General features: G+C 35.5%; 1 protein-coding gene across 7 annotated transcripts in view; it reads left to right on the top strand.

Moving 5' to 3' along the window:
* STAU2 (staufen double-stranded RNA binding protein 2) overlaps positions 1-13,290 on the top strand; it is a 294,518-nt gene that overhangs the window by 112,884 nt on the left and 168,344 nt on the right. For all 7 annotated transcript variants that reach the window (XM_029923407.1, XM_029923405.1, XM_029923406.1 and 4 more), the window contains 3 exons: positions 2,508-2,667; positions 3,921-4,028; positions 6,121-6,333. In XM_029923407.1, coding sequence (XP_029779267.1) covers positions 2,508-2,667; positions 3,921-4,028; positions 6,121-6,333 — 481 coding nt within the window. The remainder of the gene's footprint in view (positions 1-2,507; positions 2,668-3,920; positions 4,029-6,120; positions 6,334-13,290) is intronic.

Raw genomic sequence — 13,290 nt, 5'->3', positions numbered from 1 at the left:
ATGAAAACACATTTAAAATATTTTATCTTAAAACAAAATAATAGAAAACCCTGGGCCAAGAAAATTGACTTTAAGAATTTAAAACAGCAAACATTTCTTTTTTTTTTTTTTTTCTTCTCTGGATTTCTCCACTACTTTTGACACTATTGATTTCCCTGACATTGTGTTGTAATTTCTTTTCTAACTCTGACCCTCTTTCATCTCCTTCACTGCCGTCTATTGTTTCCCCTGCCTTTTGATCATGGGCCTCAATCAGATCCTAGCCTTAGGCTTTCTTTTTTGGTTCCTTTACCACTTACCCTTTCCAGGTGCTGATCCACTCACGTGGTTTTACTTATTGTCTCCCGAGTCTGTATCGTCAGTGCTGATGTCCCTTTCTGGTCCTTACCTTCTGTGAGCCTTCACTAATTAGTGCCATCTGCTTGCTGAATTCTTCTACGACGGGCTCTGTGTAGTTGTCTCAAGTTGAATAGAAAACACTGCTCTTCGGATGTTCAGTAATCATCTCAAACATAGGAGGACTTCAGTTGGACTTCTCCTTGCTTCAAAACAGACATTTTTCAGCACCGGAGTGATCTTAACTTGTTATTGGCATTATGTTGTAAATTCACCGCTTCATCGAAATCAGTCCTTTTTGTTTTACTAAATTGCCCAATTCAGTGGTCTTAGTTCTTAGTCATAATTTTACTTTACCTGTGACCATAATTTGAACATAATTGCCCCCTCCCTCCTCCTAGATCTACTTTTTCCCATTTAGCTTTTGGGAAGCATCCTGTGCTTTCCTACTCTTCCTCCTATCACTCCTTCCTACAGAGTTCTCACTAATCTGTGGCTTTAAATTCCATCTATATATTTTATCTTCACCTTGGACCTCTTTCCGAGAGTCCAGACTTAGGAATCTGACCGTTCATTTGACATCTCCACTTAGATGTCTAAACAGGCTGAATAATTTAGTGTCCCCGAACCAGAGCTGCTGATACCCACCTCCCATAAACCTGTTCCTTCTGCAGTCTCCACTGGCTCAGTGTACAGGTACTGTCTTACTCTTGTTCAGTTCAGAAACCCTCGGGTCATCCTTGACTCCTCTCATATTCCAGTGCTAATCCTTCTATAAACCCGATCAGTTCTACTTTTGAAATTCATTCAGAATCGAATTCTCATTATTTGCACTGGTGCCCCCGTAGTGGGTCCCTGTTGCTGTTCTCCTGTGTTACTGCAGCAGTCTCCTGGTAGAGTTCCTTGCTCCCAGCAGCATCCTCCTCCTGTCTGTTCTCAGCATAATAGTTAGGTGATCCCTCCAAAATGCAAGTCACATGTGTTACTTCTCTTCCAAACCTTCCAGGGGCTGACCATTTCACTCAGGGTAAAAGTCGAATCATAACAATAACTTTTAGGTAAGGCCCTAAGGAATCTGGCTACCTCTTTTCATTTCTTAACTTTCCTTTTCTGATTGCCTCAACTGTAGCCAGATAAGCATCTTCTGAATTACTTGAACATACTTGTCACACTGCTGCTCCAAGGCCTTTGCACTTGCTGATTTCTCTGCCTCACATGCACTCTACCAGGTGGCTTCCTCTCTCAGTTATTTTAGGTCTTTACATAATTGTCATATTCTCAGTGTGATCTTCCCTGGCCACCCTAAAGCCCACCTCCCTAGATACTTCTGAGCCTTTCCTTCTTTTTCTATTTAACTTGGATCTCTAACATTCTAGATTTTCTGCATATTACTTTAGTTACTGTCTGTCTTACCCAGTACCATTTGTTTTTGTTTATTGTCATATAGAATGTCCTCCACAAATAACTTGTTGAATTAATTTATTGCATATTCTCTTAGTTTTTTCTTCTTAATTTCTTCTAGGTTTGTTCTTTCTTCATTCAGCCCTTTTATTGTCTCATATCTGCATATTGGTGCTTTCTAGTTGTGACTCCTTACCTTAGTTTTGTTAAACACAAATCTGCTAAAATTTTTCTCTTTAAATACGTTCCATTATAATACTGCTTATCTGCTTAGGAATTGGCTTACCTCCCATTCTTTCTTATGTTCAGTCTGATCTTCTTATTACCTTCCAAAGTACTTACTCCTTTGGAATGGAGTCGTAGCTCTATATCTCTGACCCTCCGAGGTCTAGTCATAACTGTCTTCTGCTGAAGTCATCGTAATCTCAATCTCTGTTCTGTCCCCCTGAAGGGGCTTGCTTCTGTCAAAATCTGACTGAAAACTTCTTACTGGAAGTCTTCTGTGATATAATTGAATAAAGTTTACTATATTAATTTAGGCTTCATATTGTTTTCTCTAATATGTTTTTCATGGAGATATATATCTACAGATATTATGACTCATATTTTATCTTTTATAAATACATTTGTGAGGTTAAAAATTTATTGGGATTAATAAGAGGGTATAGTATATTATATGGTTAGTATCATTTTCAAGAAGACAAATCTTACTAATGATTATAGAATGATTTTTTTGAACAAACATTAATGCTTTTATTTACTTATTTTAGGTATCATTGCCCAATGCCCAAGATCTTTTATGTTCAGCTGACTGTAGGAAACAATGAGTTTTTTGGGGAAGGAAAGACTCGACAAGCTGCTAGACACAATGCTGCGATGAAAGCCCTTCAGGCACTGCAGAATGAGCCTATTCCAGAAAAATCACCTCAGGTATGTTACTGCGACGTGTCACTTCCTTATCGTTCCCCAGTGAGATTATTGATAAGACAAATACATGCATTTTTATAAACAAAAGAAATCATCTCTTCTGGTAGGAAAGAATACTGGAATGGTGGCCTGCTGTGATCCGCTTCTCGGATTACGTGTGTACTGTACGAGGCTCCTGTGTTCCTGCAGGATGACCTTACCTTTGAGAACGTCAGTTCACCTCTGGAGTTCACTTCTCAGACAACATGGGATCTAGGGATGTGACCAAGGATGAGAAATAGCATTCATTTACCTTACCTTTAACCTTATGTTTATTGAGCATAGACTACACTGTGTTAATCTAGAATTGAGGAGTTTAAAGTGGAAGTGATTTGTGTGGATTTTTTTCAGTCCCATTTTATTTTACAGACCAGGATATTGAGGCTGATCTTGAGTAATTTCACCCATTCCCATGGCTTTGGCAACTCTCTCTGTTGATTTTAAAATAGTATCTCCAGCTCAGACATGTCTTATAAGTCACCTTCTTATTGAGCTGTCCACTTACGTTATTGGAAATGGTACTGTTAACTCCTACAAATGCCCTGCCATCAAACCTCTTGTCCTCCCCTTTGAGATTCATCTTAGTTAATGGCCAGCGTAGGTGTTTTCTCCTTGTACACTTTCATTATGACTCTAACCTCAGTGCTTATCTGTTTTCACACCATGTCATAAGTTTCTCGACAGCAGGAATATTGTCTCTTGGTCTTTTTATCTCTAATGCTTATCCTGGGTCCAGCATCTATGAGGCCCTCCAGAAGTATGTGTTAAAGAAGTGAATAACCAAATTGATGCCAGAGCCAGACATAGAGCTCCAAAATCCTGGTTTACATACTGTATTCCTTCTACAATTTAGTGTTTACAGAAGATCAAATAGTATTAGAATATCAGAGATGCTCTAATGGACAGAGGATACAGATCTCTAAAGAGAAGTGAGTCTGGGGACATGGTATAAACTCAAATTAGTATACAGTTGAGTAAAATTTTTCCACGCTCAGCATTTATTCTTCCACTTTGAGGGGAAAAATAAAACCCTAAAAACTAAATTACAAAAAGCCTCACAGCAAAGCCCACAACTACTGTGGTTATATAGGAATCCACAAGATACAGTCTCTGGTTTCTCGTTTCTTACTGTATTTTAGATAGGCCCTCTTGGTTGTAGAATATATTTACAGTTTGCTACAAACCGGGGATTAATTGTCCTGTGTTTTGTGATTTAGAATGGCGAATCGGGAAAAGAAATGGATGATGACAAAGATGCAAATAAATCTGAGATCAGCTTAGTGTTTGAAATTGCTCTGAAGCGAAATATGCCCGTCAGTTTTGAGGTATGTGCTCAGTACGGATCTTTCATTTCTCTCCCCCTGCTCCTCACTATTTAAACTAAATGAACAAATAAATTAACTGGCATACTAATATCCTGAAAGGGTTCGTGTGCTTCCTTATGTTCAAACTGTCTATCATGAAATCATATAGGACCTGGAGGAAGTAGAACTTACTATAATATCATGGATTCCTGCTGATCTCTTTGGCTTTTCTGTATTAAACTTCTTGTATATATGATATTTAGTTTTCATCATAAAATTTATCATCTAAGATAATTTGTAATATGCTGTAGGGTTTGGTGTTTTTAGTAGGATCAAATTGAAAGTATTCAAGTTAATATTTTAGGACACGTATATATTGATATCTAAATTCTTCTAAAGTTGTGGGCCCAAAATAGGTTTAAATTTAACTTACTAATAAGTCACAAAGAAGTAATTAGTTCTCTACATTACCACCAGATAAACATGTCACAAAATATTTATGAAAGTCATGTGAAATAGAAAGGGAAAAAATTTTAAATTACTGTAATTCTTTCTTTAGTAAGAAGCCACTAATTTTGTAGCTCAAATATCTAGAAAATAGGCAAAACCCCAGAAATAAGCTCAAGGAGTTGTAGAGTAATTTTCCTTCAAATTGTGTGGTGTTCACCTACTAGAAAGCTCCCACATTTTATTTACCGTCAAGGTCACCTGACCTCGACTGAGAACCTGTCTTCTTAGACACAATCCTTAAAAAGTTAGGTTATCTGATTTCTCAGCCTCTAGCAAGTTAAAAGCAGCAGAGTGAGGAAGACAGGGATACAATGTCCTTGATGGCCTGTTGGTCCTAGCAAGAAATGATAGAGAAAATACAGAAAACATATCAAAAGTAATTATATATACTCAAAATTTGTTGGAGCATGGGCCTTTTAAAGGCTACAATGAATAGGAATCGTTTTATAAGTCTTAGGATTCCTTGGAAGCATCAACACATTATAGTATAGAGTATTCAGTGTTCATAATGATCTAATGTGAACAATAAAAAAGTCAAATATTTAGTATTCTCTGTTAAGTCAGTAAAATACTTTTTTTTTTTAATTTGAGGAGGATGTCCATCAAAGTTATTAAACAGTTTTGGTGTTTCAGCTAGTAAACTTAAATTACATGGAATGTATACTTATCATAAGTTTCTTATCCCCAGCAATGTTGGATTATTGAGATACTGTGTTGTTTTTCTTTGCTTTTCCTAATTGGTATTATTAGAAGACAAATCTTTAATGTAAAGTTATATGGTAAACTCTTTAACTAAATAGGGAATCTTTTATAAAAGGTCAGACTTTTGAAGGAGACTAAAGTTTTTAGCATTTGGGTTTTGGAAAACATTTTTCCTCCCCAAACTGGCATAGTTTAAAAAGCACATTAATACAGGGTTTAGGAATATTCATAGCTGACAGATTCAATATCCATTACTCTAGAAAAATAGGTATTTTTAGTGGTATGTCTACTTACCTTTTTAAGGTCATGTCACAGAAAGTAAACATTCCTTTCTATAAAACAGCTTTTAAGGTCTCCATCAGAAAGAGGTTATTTTCACCCATAAGTTATTTTTGAGAGGCTTCCACATGCAGGATGCTTTATGGGTTAGAGAACTCTGGTAAGAAATAGTCCTTGGACTTCTGTAACTTACTCTTACAGAGGAGAAATTAGATATTTACACAGTTATATACAAATTATGATTCTGGATGGTGTGTGTACCGAATCCAGTATGGTATGTTTTATGTTCTTAATTTTCTGGTCCGTAAGAAATTGGGTCACCATAATTAGAATTGCCTATTTTAAGCTAGTAAAACACAAATTTTGACTGTGAATTGAATGTATTTATTTAGATTTTTGTTCTTTCCTCTTCAGTTTATAGAGCAAGCATAAGTATCATAAATGAATAGTGCCTATATAATATCTGTATATAGCTTTATTAAAGAAATCTATAATTTTGGCATAATTTTTTATAATTTCAATTTTGATTATGATATGAGTATTAAAAAAGATTCATGCGATGATAACCCTATATCACACTATATCAGGAGCCTATATTAAATATTTTACTTATATTTAATAGGTCATTAAAGAAAGTGGACCACCACATATGAAAAGCTTTGTTACCCGGGTATCAGTGGGAGAGTTCTCCGCAGAAGGAGAGGGAAATAGCAAAAAACTCTCCAAGAAGCGCGCTGCAACCACTGTGCTGCAGGAGCTTAAGAAACTTCCGCCTCTTCCTGTGGTTGAAAAGCCAAAATTATTTTTTAAAAAACGCCCTAAAACAATAGTAAAGGTAAGCGTGTGCTTGTGAACATTAGTTGTGTTATACAGATATTATGATAACTGTAGATACAGATAACTATAAGCCTAGGGATTATAAACAGTCCCAGAGTTGGGGGTGGCCCTGGACTATAAATTAATAGCAGTCTGTTTTGTTTTAAAATTCTTTTTAATGTTTTTCATTTATTTTGAGAGTGAGAGTGAGTGCATGTGTGACCAGGGGAGGGACAGAGAGGGGAGAGAGGGGAGAGAGGAAAGAGAGGGGAGAGAGAGAGAATGAATGAATGAATGAATGAATGAATTCCAAGCACTCTCCACACCGTTGAGCCTGATGTGGGGCTTAAACTCACAAATCGAGAGATTACGACCTGAGCCAAAATCAAGAGTCATATGCTTAATGACCCCTGTTTTGCTTTTAGACACATGTGTTTGTTCATCTAAAGATAATGCCTACCATATTTCCAGTCTTTATGGTTTAAAAAATACTTTCCCATTCATGATCACTTTGTGATTCTCATCAGGACTATGTAAGGTAGATGACGGTACCCCTCCTTTTACAGTAAAGTTTCATGAAACATGGGTGTTCAGAGAATTTGCTTGCTTTTCATTCACCTGGCACGTAGAGTACCCTGAACAACTCTGGTCTCCGACCCGGTGTTCTTTCTGCACACAGCACTGTAATACGGTAACTTGCTGGGATATCATGAAATGGTAACAGGTTACAGAGTAGTAATCATATGAGCAATACTAATGCTGATGACAGTGGCAGCAGCTGGTAAATATAAAGCACTGTGTGAGCCCATCTTTGTCCCAGAACTTCATGTGCTTGATCACATTTGATCCTCGCAGCAGCCCTGCGAGGTAAATGGTACTATTTTGTTTCTAATTCTTTCAGGCCTTTTGCTAAGGAAGAAAACAGAGCAAACACTTTTTCAAGATGTTGTGACTCTTTCTTTTTCTGGAGTAGGTTTTTTTTGGTTTACATTAACAACAACAACCACCCCAAGAGGAATGAGCTGAATCTGCACTGAGTACAAGACACTGCCTATGAGTGTGCATTCATGTATGATATGAATGAACTAGAATTCTGTTCACAGAGCAGGCCTTCAGTTGCCAGCATGTCACTTGCCAGCTCAGTGTCACTTATCTAGCAGACTTCTGGGTTAGCTTTATGAATCAAGGCGTTATAAAAATGAAATACAGTTAATTCTTGAAGAACATGGGTTTGAACCACATGGGTCCATTTATATGCAGATTTTTCTGTAAATATAGTACTATAAATGTATTTTCTTTTCCTTATAATTTTCTTTTTCTTCTTTTTCTGTATGATTTTCCTAATAACATTTTCCTTCTTACTTTAGCCTAAGAATACTCCATGTAATATATAGAAAGTACAGAATATGCATTCATTCACTGTCTGTTATTAGTAAGCCCTCTGCTCAACCATTGGCTAGTTAGTAGTTACGTAGTTAACTGCTAGTAGTTACGTCTTGGGGAATAAAATACATACAAAAAACAAAGTTATACATAGAGTTTTGATTGAGTGGGGCATTGCCATCCCCCCTCCCCCAATTGTTCAGGGATCAGTTGTACATTTTAGCTGTGACAAACCTCTTTTGTTTAGATTGTGCAGTGGTACAACTGTGGTATTTTTATAGGTTTTCTGCCTTTTATACCTTTGCTTTATTAAAAATACATGCATATGTATTCACATAAATAAGTACATAAACATGTGTTCTTAAATGAGTACTATCAGTATTTCACTGACAAGGTGTGGGTTATGCATTCCTTGAAATAGCATTCTACATGCTGTGTAAAGTAGACTAAAAATTAATGCCAAATAGATCCACTCAAGAGTTCTAGTGGTTCTGAGGGCTGGCTTTCATTAATATGCTCTGACCACACATTTAGGGAGTAGTATGTGATTTTAAGAACATAAAGTTTGGATTCAGTTTTAAGTGTGAATCCCTGTGACCTGAGCAAGTTACCTAACTCTTCTAATCTTACATTTCCTTTTTCATTAAGTGGGAATAATAATTGAACTAGCTTCATAGGATTGTTATGTGTTAACTTAAATAACCCACAGAATGCATTCGTAATTATTGTTAAATATTTATTCAATACAAGTAATTAGAGTTCAATAAAGATGAACTGTTGTTACTCAGTATCTAGCTATTTTTTCAATTATAGATGTATGTGAATATATCGGTGGTCTGTTTTCTGAAATATTTTTTTAGAATTTTTATTACTGAGGTATAGTAGAAATGCAGTGAGAGACTAGTATCTGGAGTACAATATATTGACTCGACAGTTCTACACATTACCGATAGCTCACCAGGATAAGTGTAGTTGCTGTTAGTCACCATTCATTATTATAATATTATTGACTATATTCTCTATGCTGTACTTTTTATCCCTGTAATTTATTTATTTTGTAACTAGAAGTTTATACCTCTTAATCCCATTCCCCTATTCCACCCCTCCCCGTCCCATCCCCCTGCCAGCCACTAGTTTGTTCTATGTATTAGTGAGTCTGTCTGTTTTTTTTTGTTTTAATCTTTTTATGATTAAAACCTATAGCTCTTCCATGATGGAAGAACAGTGTTTTACATCAGAATGACAGCATAAAACTGGTCACAGTAATTTCCATGAAATTTATTAAACTAAATCTAATCTTAATAAGTTATGAATAATGAGCCATTAGGCTAGAAAAGATCTACACATTTTTATGTAGGATATAAACATAACCCTTGTTGCTTTTAACTATAGCCATTAAAAACAAGATTATTGTTTAAATGTTATTCCCTGGGGGTTGGGAGGAGAAACATTTTAAATTCTCAGAATTATTTGCTGCTACTTAATAAGCATATTATTCCAGGATTTTCTTCCTATCTAAGCATACACTTGACTTCTTCAGGGAAGCCTTCTGTGTTCTCTACTCCCAGAGTAGGTTAGCCTCCTACATTTTTCCTCACATACATCACACTTGGAATTACTTGTACCATGTCTGTCTTATGTTAAAATAAGGCCTATAGACATCTTCTGAAATGTAAGGTTATTTTAAGAAAGCAGCATACATACAGTGAGTTGGAATCTCGATAATTTTAAGTATGATCACACATTATGGTGGGCCAATAAATGGGTCAGGTTGGAATAATATCTTGGTTTGCAGCATTTTCATCTCTTCCTTATGTCTTTACATGAGGGCTCTACAGTTCCTTATTATGCAATAGAAATAGAGAATAAACTATTGATGATTTACCTTAATTTTATTTAAAGTAATAAAACATAGCATTATTTTATTTAATTTTCTTAATTAGCTGTTGATCCCATTTGACAGATGAGGTCCTTGATGTTTAAGAAACTTATCGAAGATCATGTAACAGTTGGGTTCCAGGTCCAGTCACGTCTGAACCCTTTCCAGTGCCCATTTGAAACTGGTTGATTGTTAACTCCTCTTGGATTTTAAGATTAACTCTACAGAGTCATTACCTTGTTAAAATGTAGACTGTTCTGATTACATCTTTGGATTTATATTTTGTTTTTTAATATGGTTCTCTTCCATAAGATGAGACTTTAGAGAAGTGTTTCTGATGGAGATAAAATTTTCTGGATACAACTGTTACAAGACTGTCTATACTGGTTTGTGGAAAGATAACATAAGACATGATATCCAAGGAATAAGTTAATTGTCAAAGATGCTAGTAGTTAATTTCAGTCAAGGGAAAAAACCAGCCATTCTTAATGTTCTCAGACTCCATTATTATCTAATTGGATTTATGCATCTGGCTTTTTGTCTTTGGAATCCATATGAACAACCATGTTTTAGAACTTAAAAACGTTTTTATAAAAGAGGCAAATTAAATAAGAGTAATGACAGTGGAAGGACATACTTACCTGAATGTGTTCAGGAACTAGGCATACTTCTAGTGCTAGATCCAGAAGCTCCCTTTACCTTTTTGTTGATCTCCCACTCTTAGATTATACCTTACTGTCTGTATTTGTCTTTTCCTATCAGTCCTTCATTTATAATTCATTTAGTTTTCTTTCTTTCTTTCTTTCTTTCTTTTTCTTTTCTTTTTTTTTTTTTTTTGCTATTAAGTAGAGATAGAAACCAGTATTTTATCAGAAACTAAAATTTGCCTTTTCTCTCCTCTTCTTCCACCTGTTGCAGTACTGAAGTCCTCAGTCTTTTTCTTCTGTTTCTTGCCCCCAGGCTGCTCCTCATACTTCCAGGGTTTCAATTCAGTCTCTAGAAAGATGATTCCCAGATAGTCTTCTCTGCTATATGCTACCTATTGGACATCTTCACTTCTTATTTATTTCACAGGCACATCAAACTCCTCATAAACTCCTTCTCCTCCAGCATTCCTCATCACAGTGCCTGGCATCACCATCCCGCTGCTGAAACAAAAAACCTGGGAGTCATTTTTAACTTTTCTTTAACCATTATCTCCAATCAATCATCAAGTCCTCTTGAATCTATCACTTAAGTATTTCTTAAGTTGGTTCATTTATTTCCATCTCTCTGCCACCTTTTTGGTTCAACTCAAAATCTTCTCTTGCCTGAACTGCTGAAGCAGGTTTTTAATTGGCCTTCCTACAAGTACTTTTGATATCCTGTCAACTGATCTTTTAAAAAGTGTTATCTTTTAGAGACACCAATCAGATCCTGTCATGCCTCTGCTTGAAATCTTTTAGTAATTTCCCATTGCTTTTTGGATAAAGTCCAGACTCCTAAACATAAATTAAAAGACCCTGCAGGATCTGACCTGCAGCACCAAACTAGGTATGATCAAGAGCCACTGATTATCAGGAAGAGCTCTGACTATGTATGTTTAGTGTGACGTACATAGTCTGTAACGTAGTGATTACCCTTGTCTCTAATACTTGTTTTAGAAAAAATTTTCACAGGTGGAAATAAAGTTCTGCCCACGTGATAAATACAAAGCATCATTTCTAGAAATAATAAGAAAGTTCGTATGCACAGAGAATATTTGATTCACAAGGATTCTTTTTGTAAAAACAAACCTTTTAGAGGGCATTAAAGTAGCTTTATGTCAGTTTCTTTAAAAAAAACATTTTAAAAGCTTTATTCAAGCATTACCCATATAACATTAAAAATAGAATACCTTCTAAATGGCTTATATAGTATTTGTATGTAAGTTAAAAAGCATATTAAATTAAATGAAGACCTACTGCCCAACTTGAATATAGAATATTTTTCAGTGAGACTGGAGCTGTGTGTAGGCCCCTCCTCTGTCCATCCAGATACCACCTCACGTAGTGAATCACAATATTAGTTTTATGTTTAACATTCCCTTACCTTATACTTTTACTATATGTTTGTTTTACTGAAAAAAATGTATTTGATTAGCTAGCTTTTATAACAGCTTTATTGAAGTATAATAGACATATAATGAACTGTACATATTTAAAATATACTATTTGATATGTTTTGCTATATGTGTACACCTGTAAAACCAGGACCATAATCAAGATAATGAATCTATCCATTGCTCCCAAAGGTTTCCTTGTGTCCCTTGGTAATCCCTCCACCCTCCGTTCCCAAGCAACTACCTTTGTTTTTGGCTGGCTTCTTTCACTTAGCAGAACCATTTTGAGATTCACCAGTGTTGTTACATGTAACAGTTATTGATTCTGTTTTTTTTTTTAAATTAAAAAAGCTTTTTTAGACATTTATTTTTGAGAGAGAGAGAATGTACATGCACCCACGAGGAAGGGGCAGAGAGAGAAGGATACAGAATTCGAAGCAGGCTCTGTGTGGTCAGTGCAAAGCCTTATTCAGGGCTTGAGTCCCTGAACCGTGAGATCATGACCTGAGTCAAAGTTGGAAGCTCAACCAACTGAGCCACCCAGGAGCCCTTGACTCTGTTTTAATGCTAAGTAGTATTTTGTTATATGGTTATACCACCCTTTGTTTATCTATTCACCCACTGGTGGTTATTTGGGATGTTTTTCATTTTGGGCTTTAAGTTGAGCTGCTATGGATATGTGTGTATGTCTTATGGGCATAAATGTTCTTTTTCTTTTTTGGGTAATGCTTGGGAGTGAATGGCATGGTCCTTTAGTAGGTATATATTCAGCCTTTTAAGAGACTGCCAATTGTTTTTTTAAATGAGTATACCATTTTACATTCTCCTCAGCTGTCATTCCAGTTGCTACACCTCCTTTCTAATACATAATATAGTCTTAAATTTCAGTTGGACAAATACATGCATACTGATACTTCATTGTGGTTTTAATTCACATTACTCCAGTGACTAATGATATTTAGCATTGTTTTTGTGTTTGTAAATGATACATTTATTATTTAATTTTGAGAAGTCTTCATACATTATAGATACAAGTTCTTTTTTCCAGTGAGAATTCTTTATGTCTTTATTGAATAATCAATGACATGAAATATCCTATTAGTTTCTGGTATACATCATAGTGATTAAATATTTTTATACATTATGAAATGATCCCCGTTAAGCCTGGTTACCATCTGTCACCATACAAAGTTGTTACAGTGTCCTTGACTACATTCCCTATGTTGTACCTTATGTCCCTATGACTTATTTTATAACTGGAAGTTTGTACCTCTTACTCCCCTTCACCTACTTCACTCCCCCTCCACATACAAGTTCTTTATCATATCTGTGATTTGCAGATATTTTCTCCAAGCCTGTGACTTGTCCTTTCTAAAGAACAGAAATTATTAATTTTGAAGAAATCCAATTTATTCTTTTTTATGGAATAGGATTTCAGTGTTGTATCTAAGAAATTGTCACCTAACCAAGTCACAAAAGTTTCCCCTAGATTTTCAATTGGAAACTTTATAGTTTAGATACTACATTTACGTCTGTGAACCATTTGAGTTAATTTTTATAATGGTATGAGGTATGGATTGAAGTTTGTGGGGGGTTTTTTGTTTGTTTTGCTTTTTGCATATGAATACTCAGTT

The sequence above is a fragment of the Suricata suricatta genome, chromosome 15, assembly GCF_006229205.1.
Source record: "Suricata suricatta isolate VVHF042 chromosome 15, meerkat_22Aug2017_6uvM2_HiC, whole genome shotgun sequence".
NCBI lineage: Eukaryota > Metazoa > Chordata > Mammalia > Carnivora > Herpestidae > Suricata > Suricata suricatta.
This window is presented reverse-complemented; position numbering and strand designations above follow the sequence as displayed.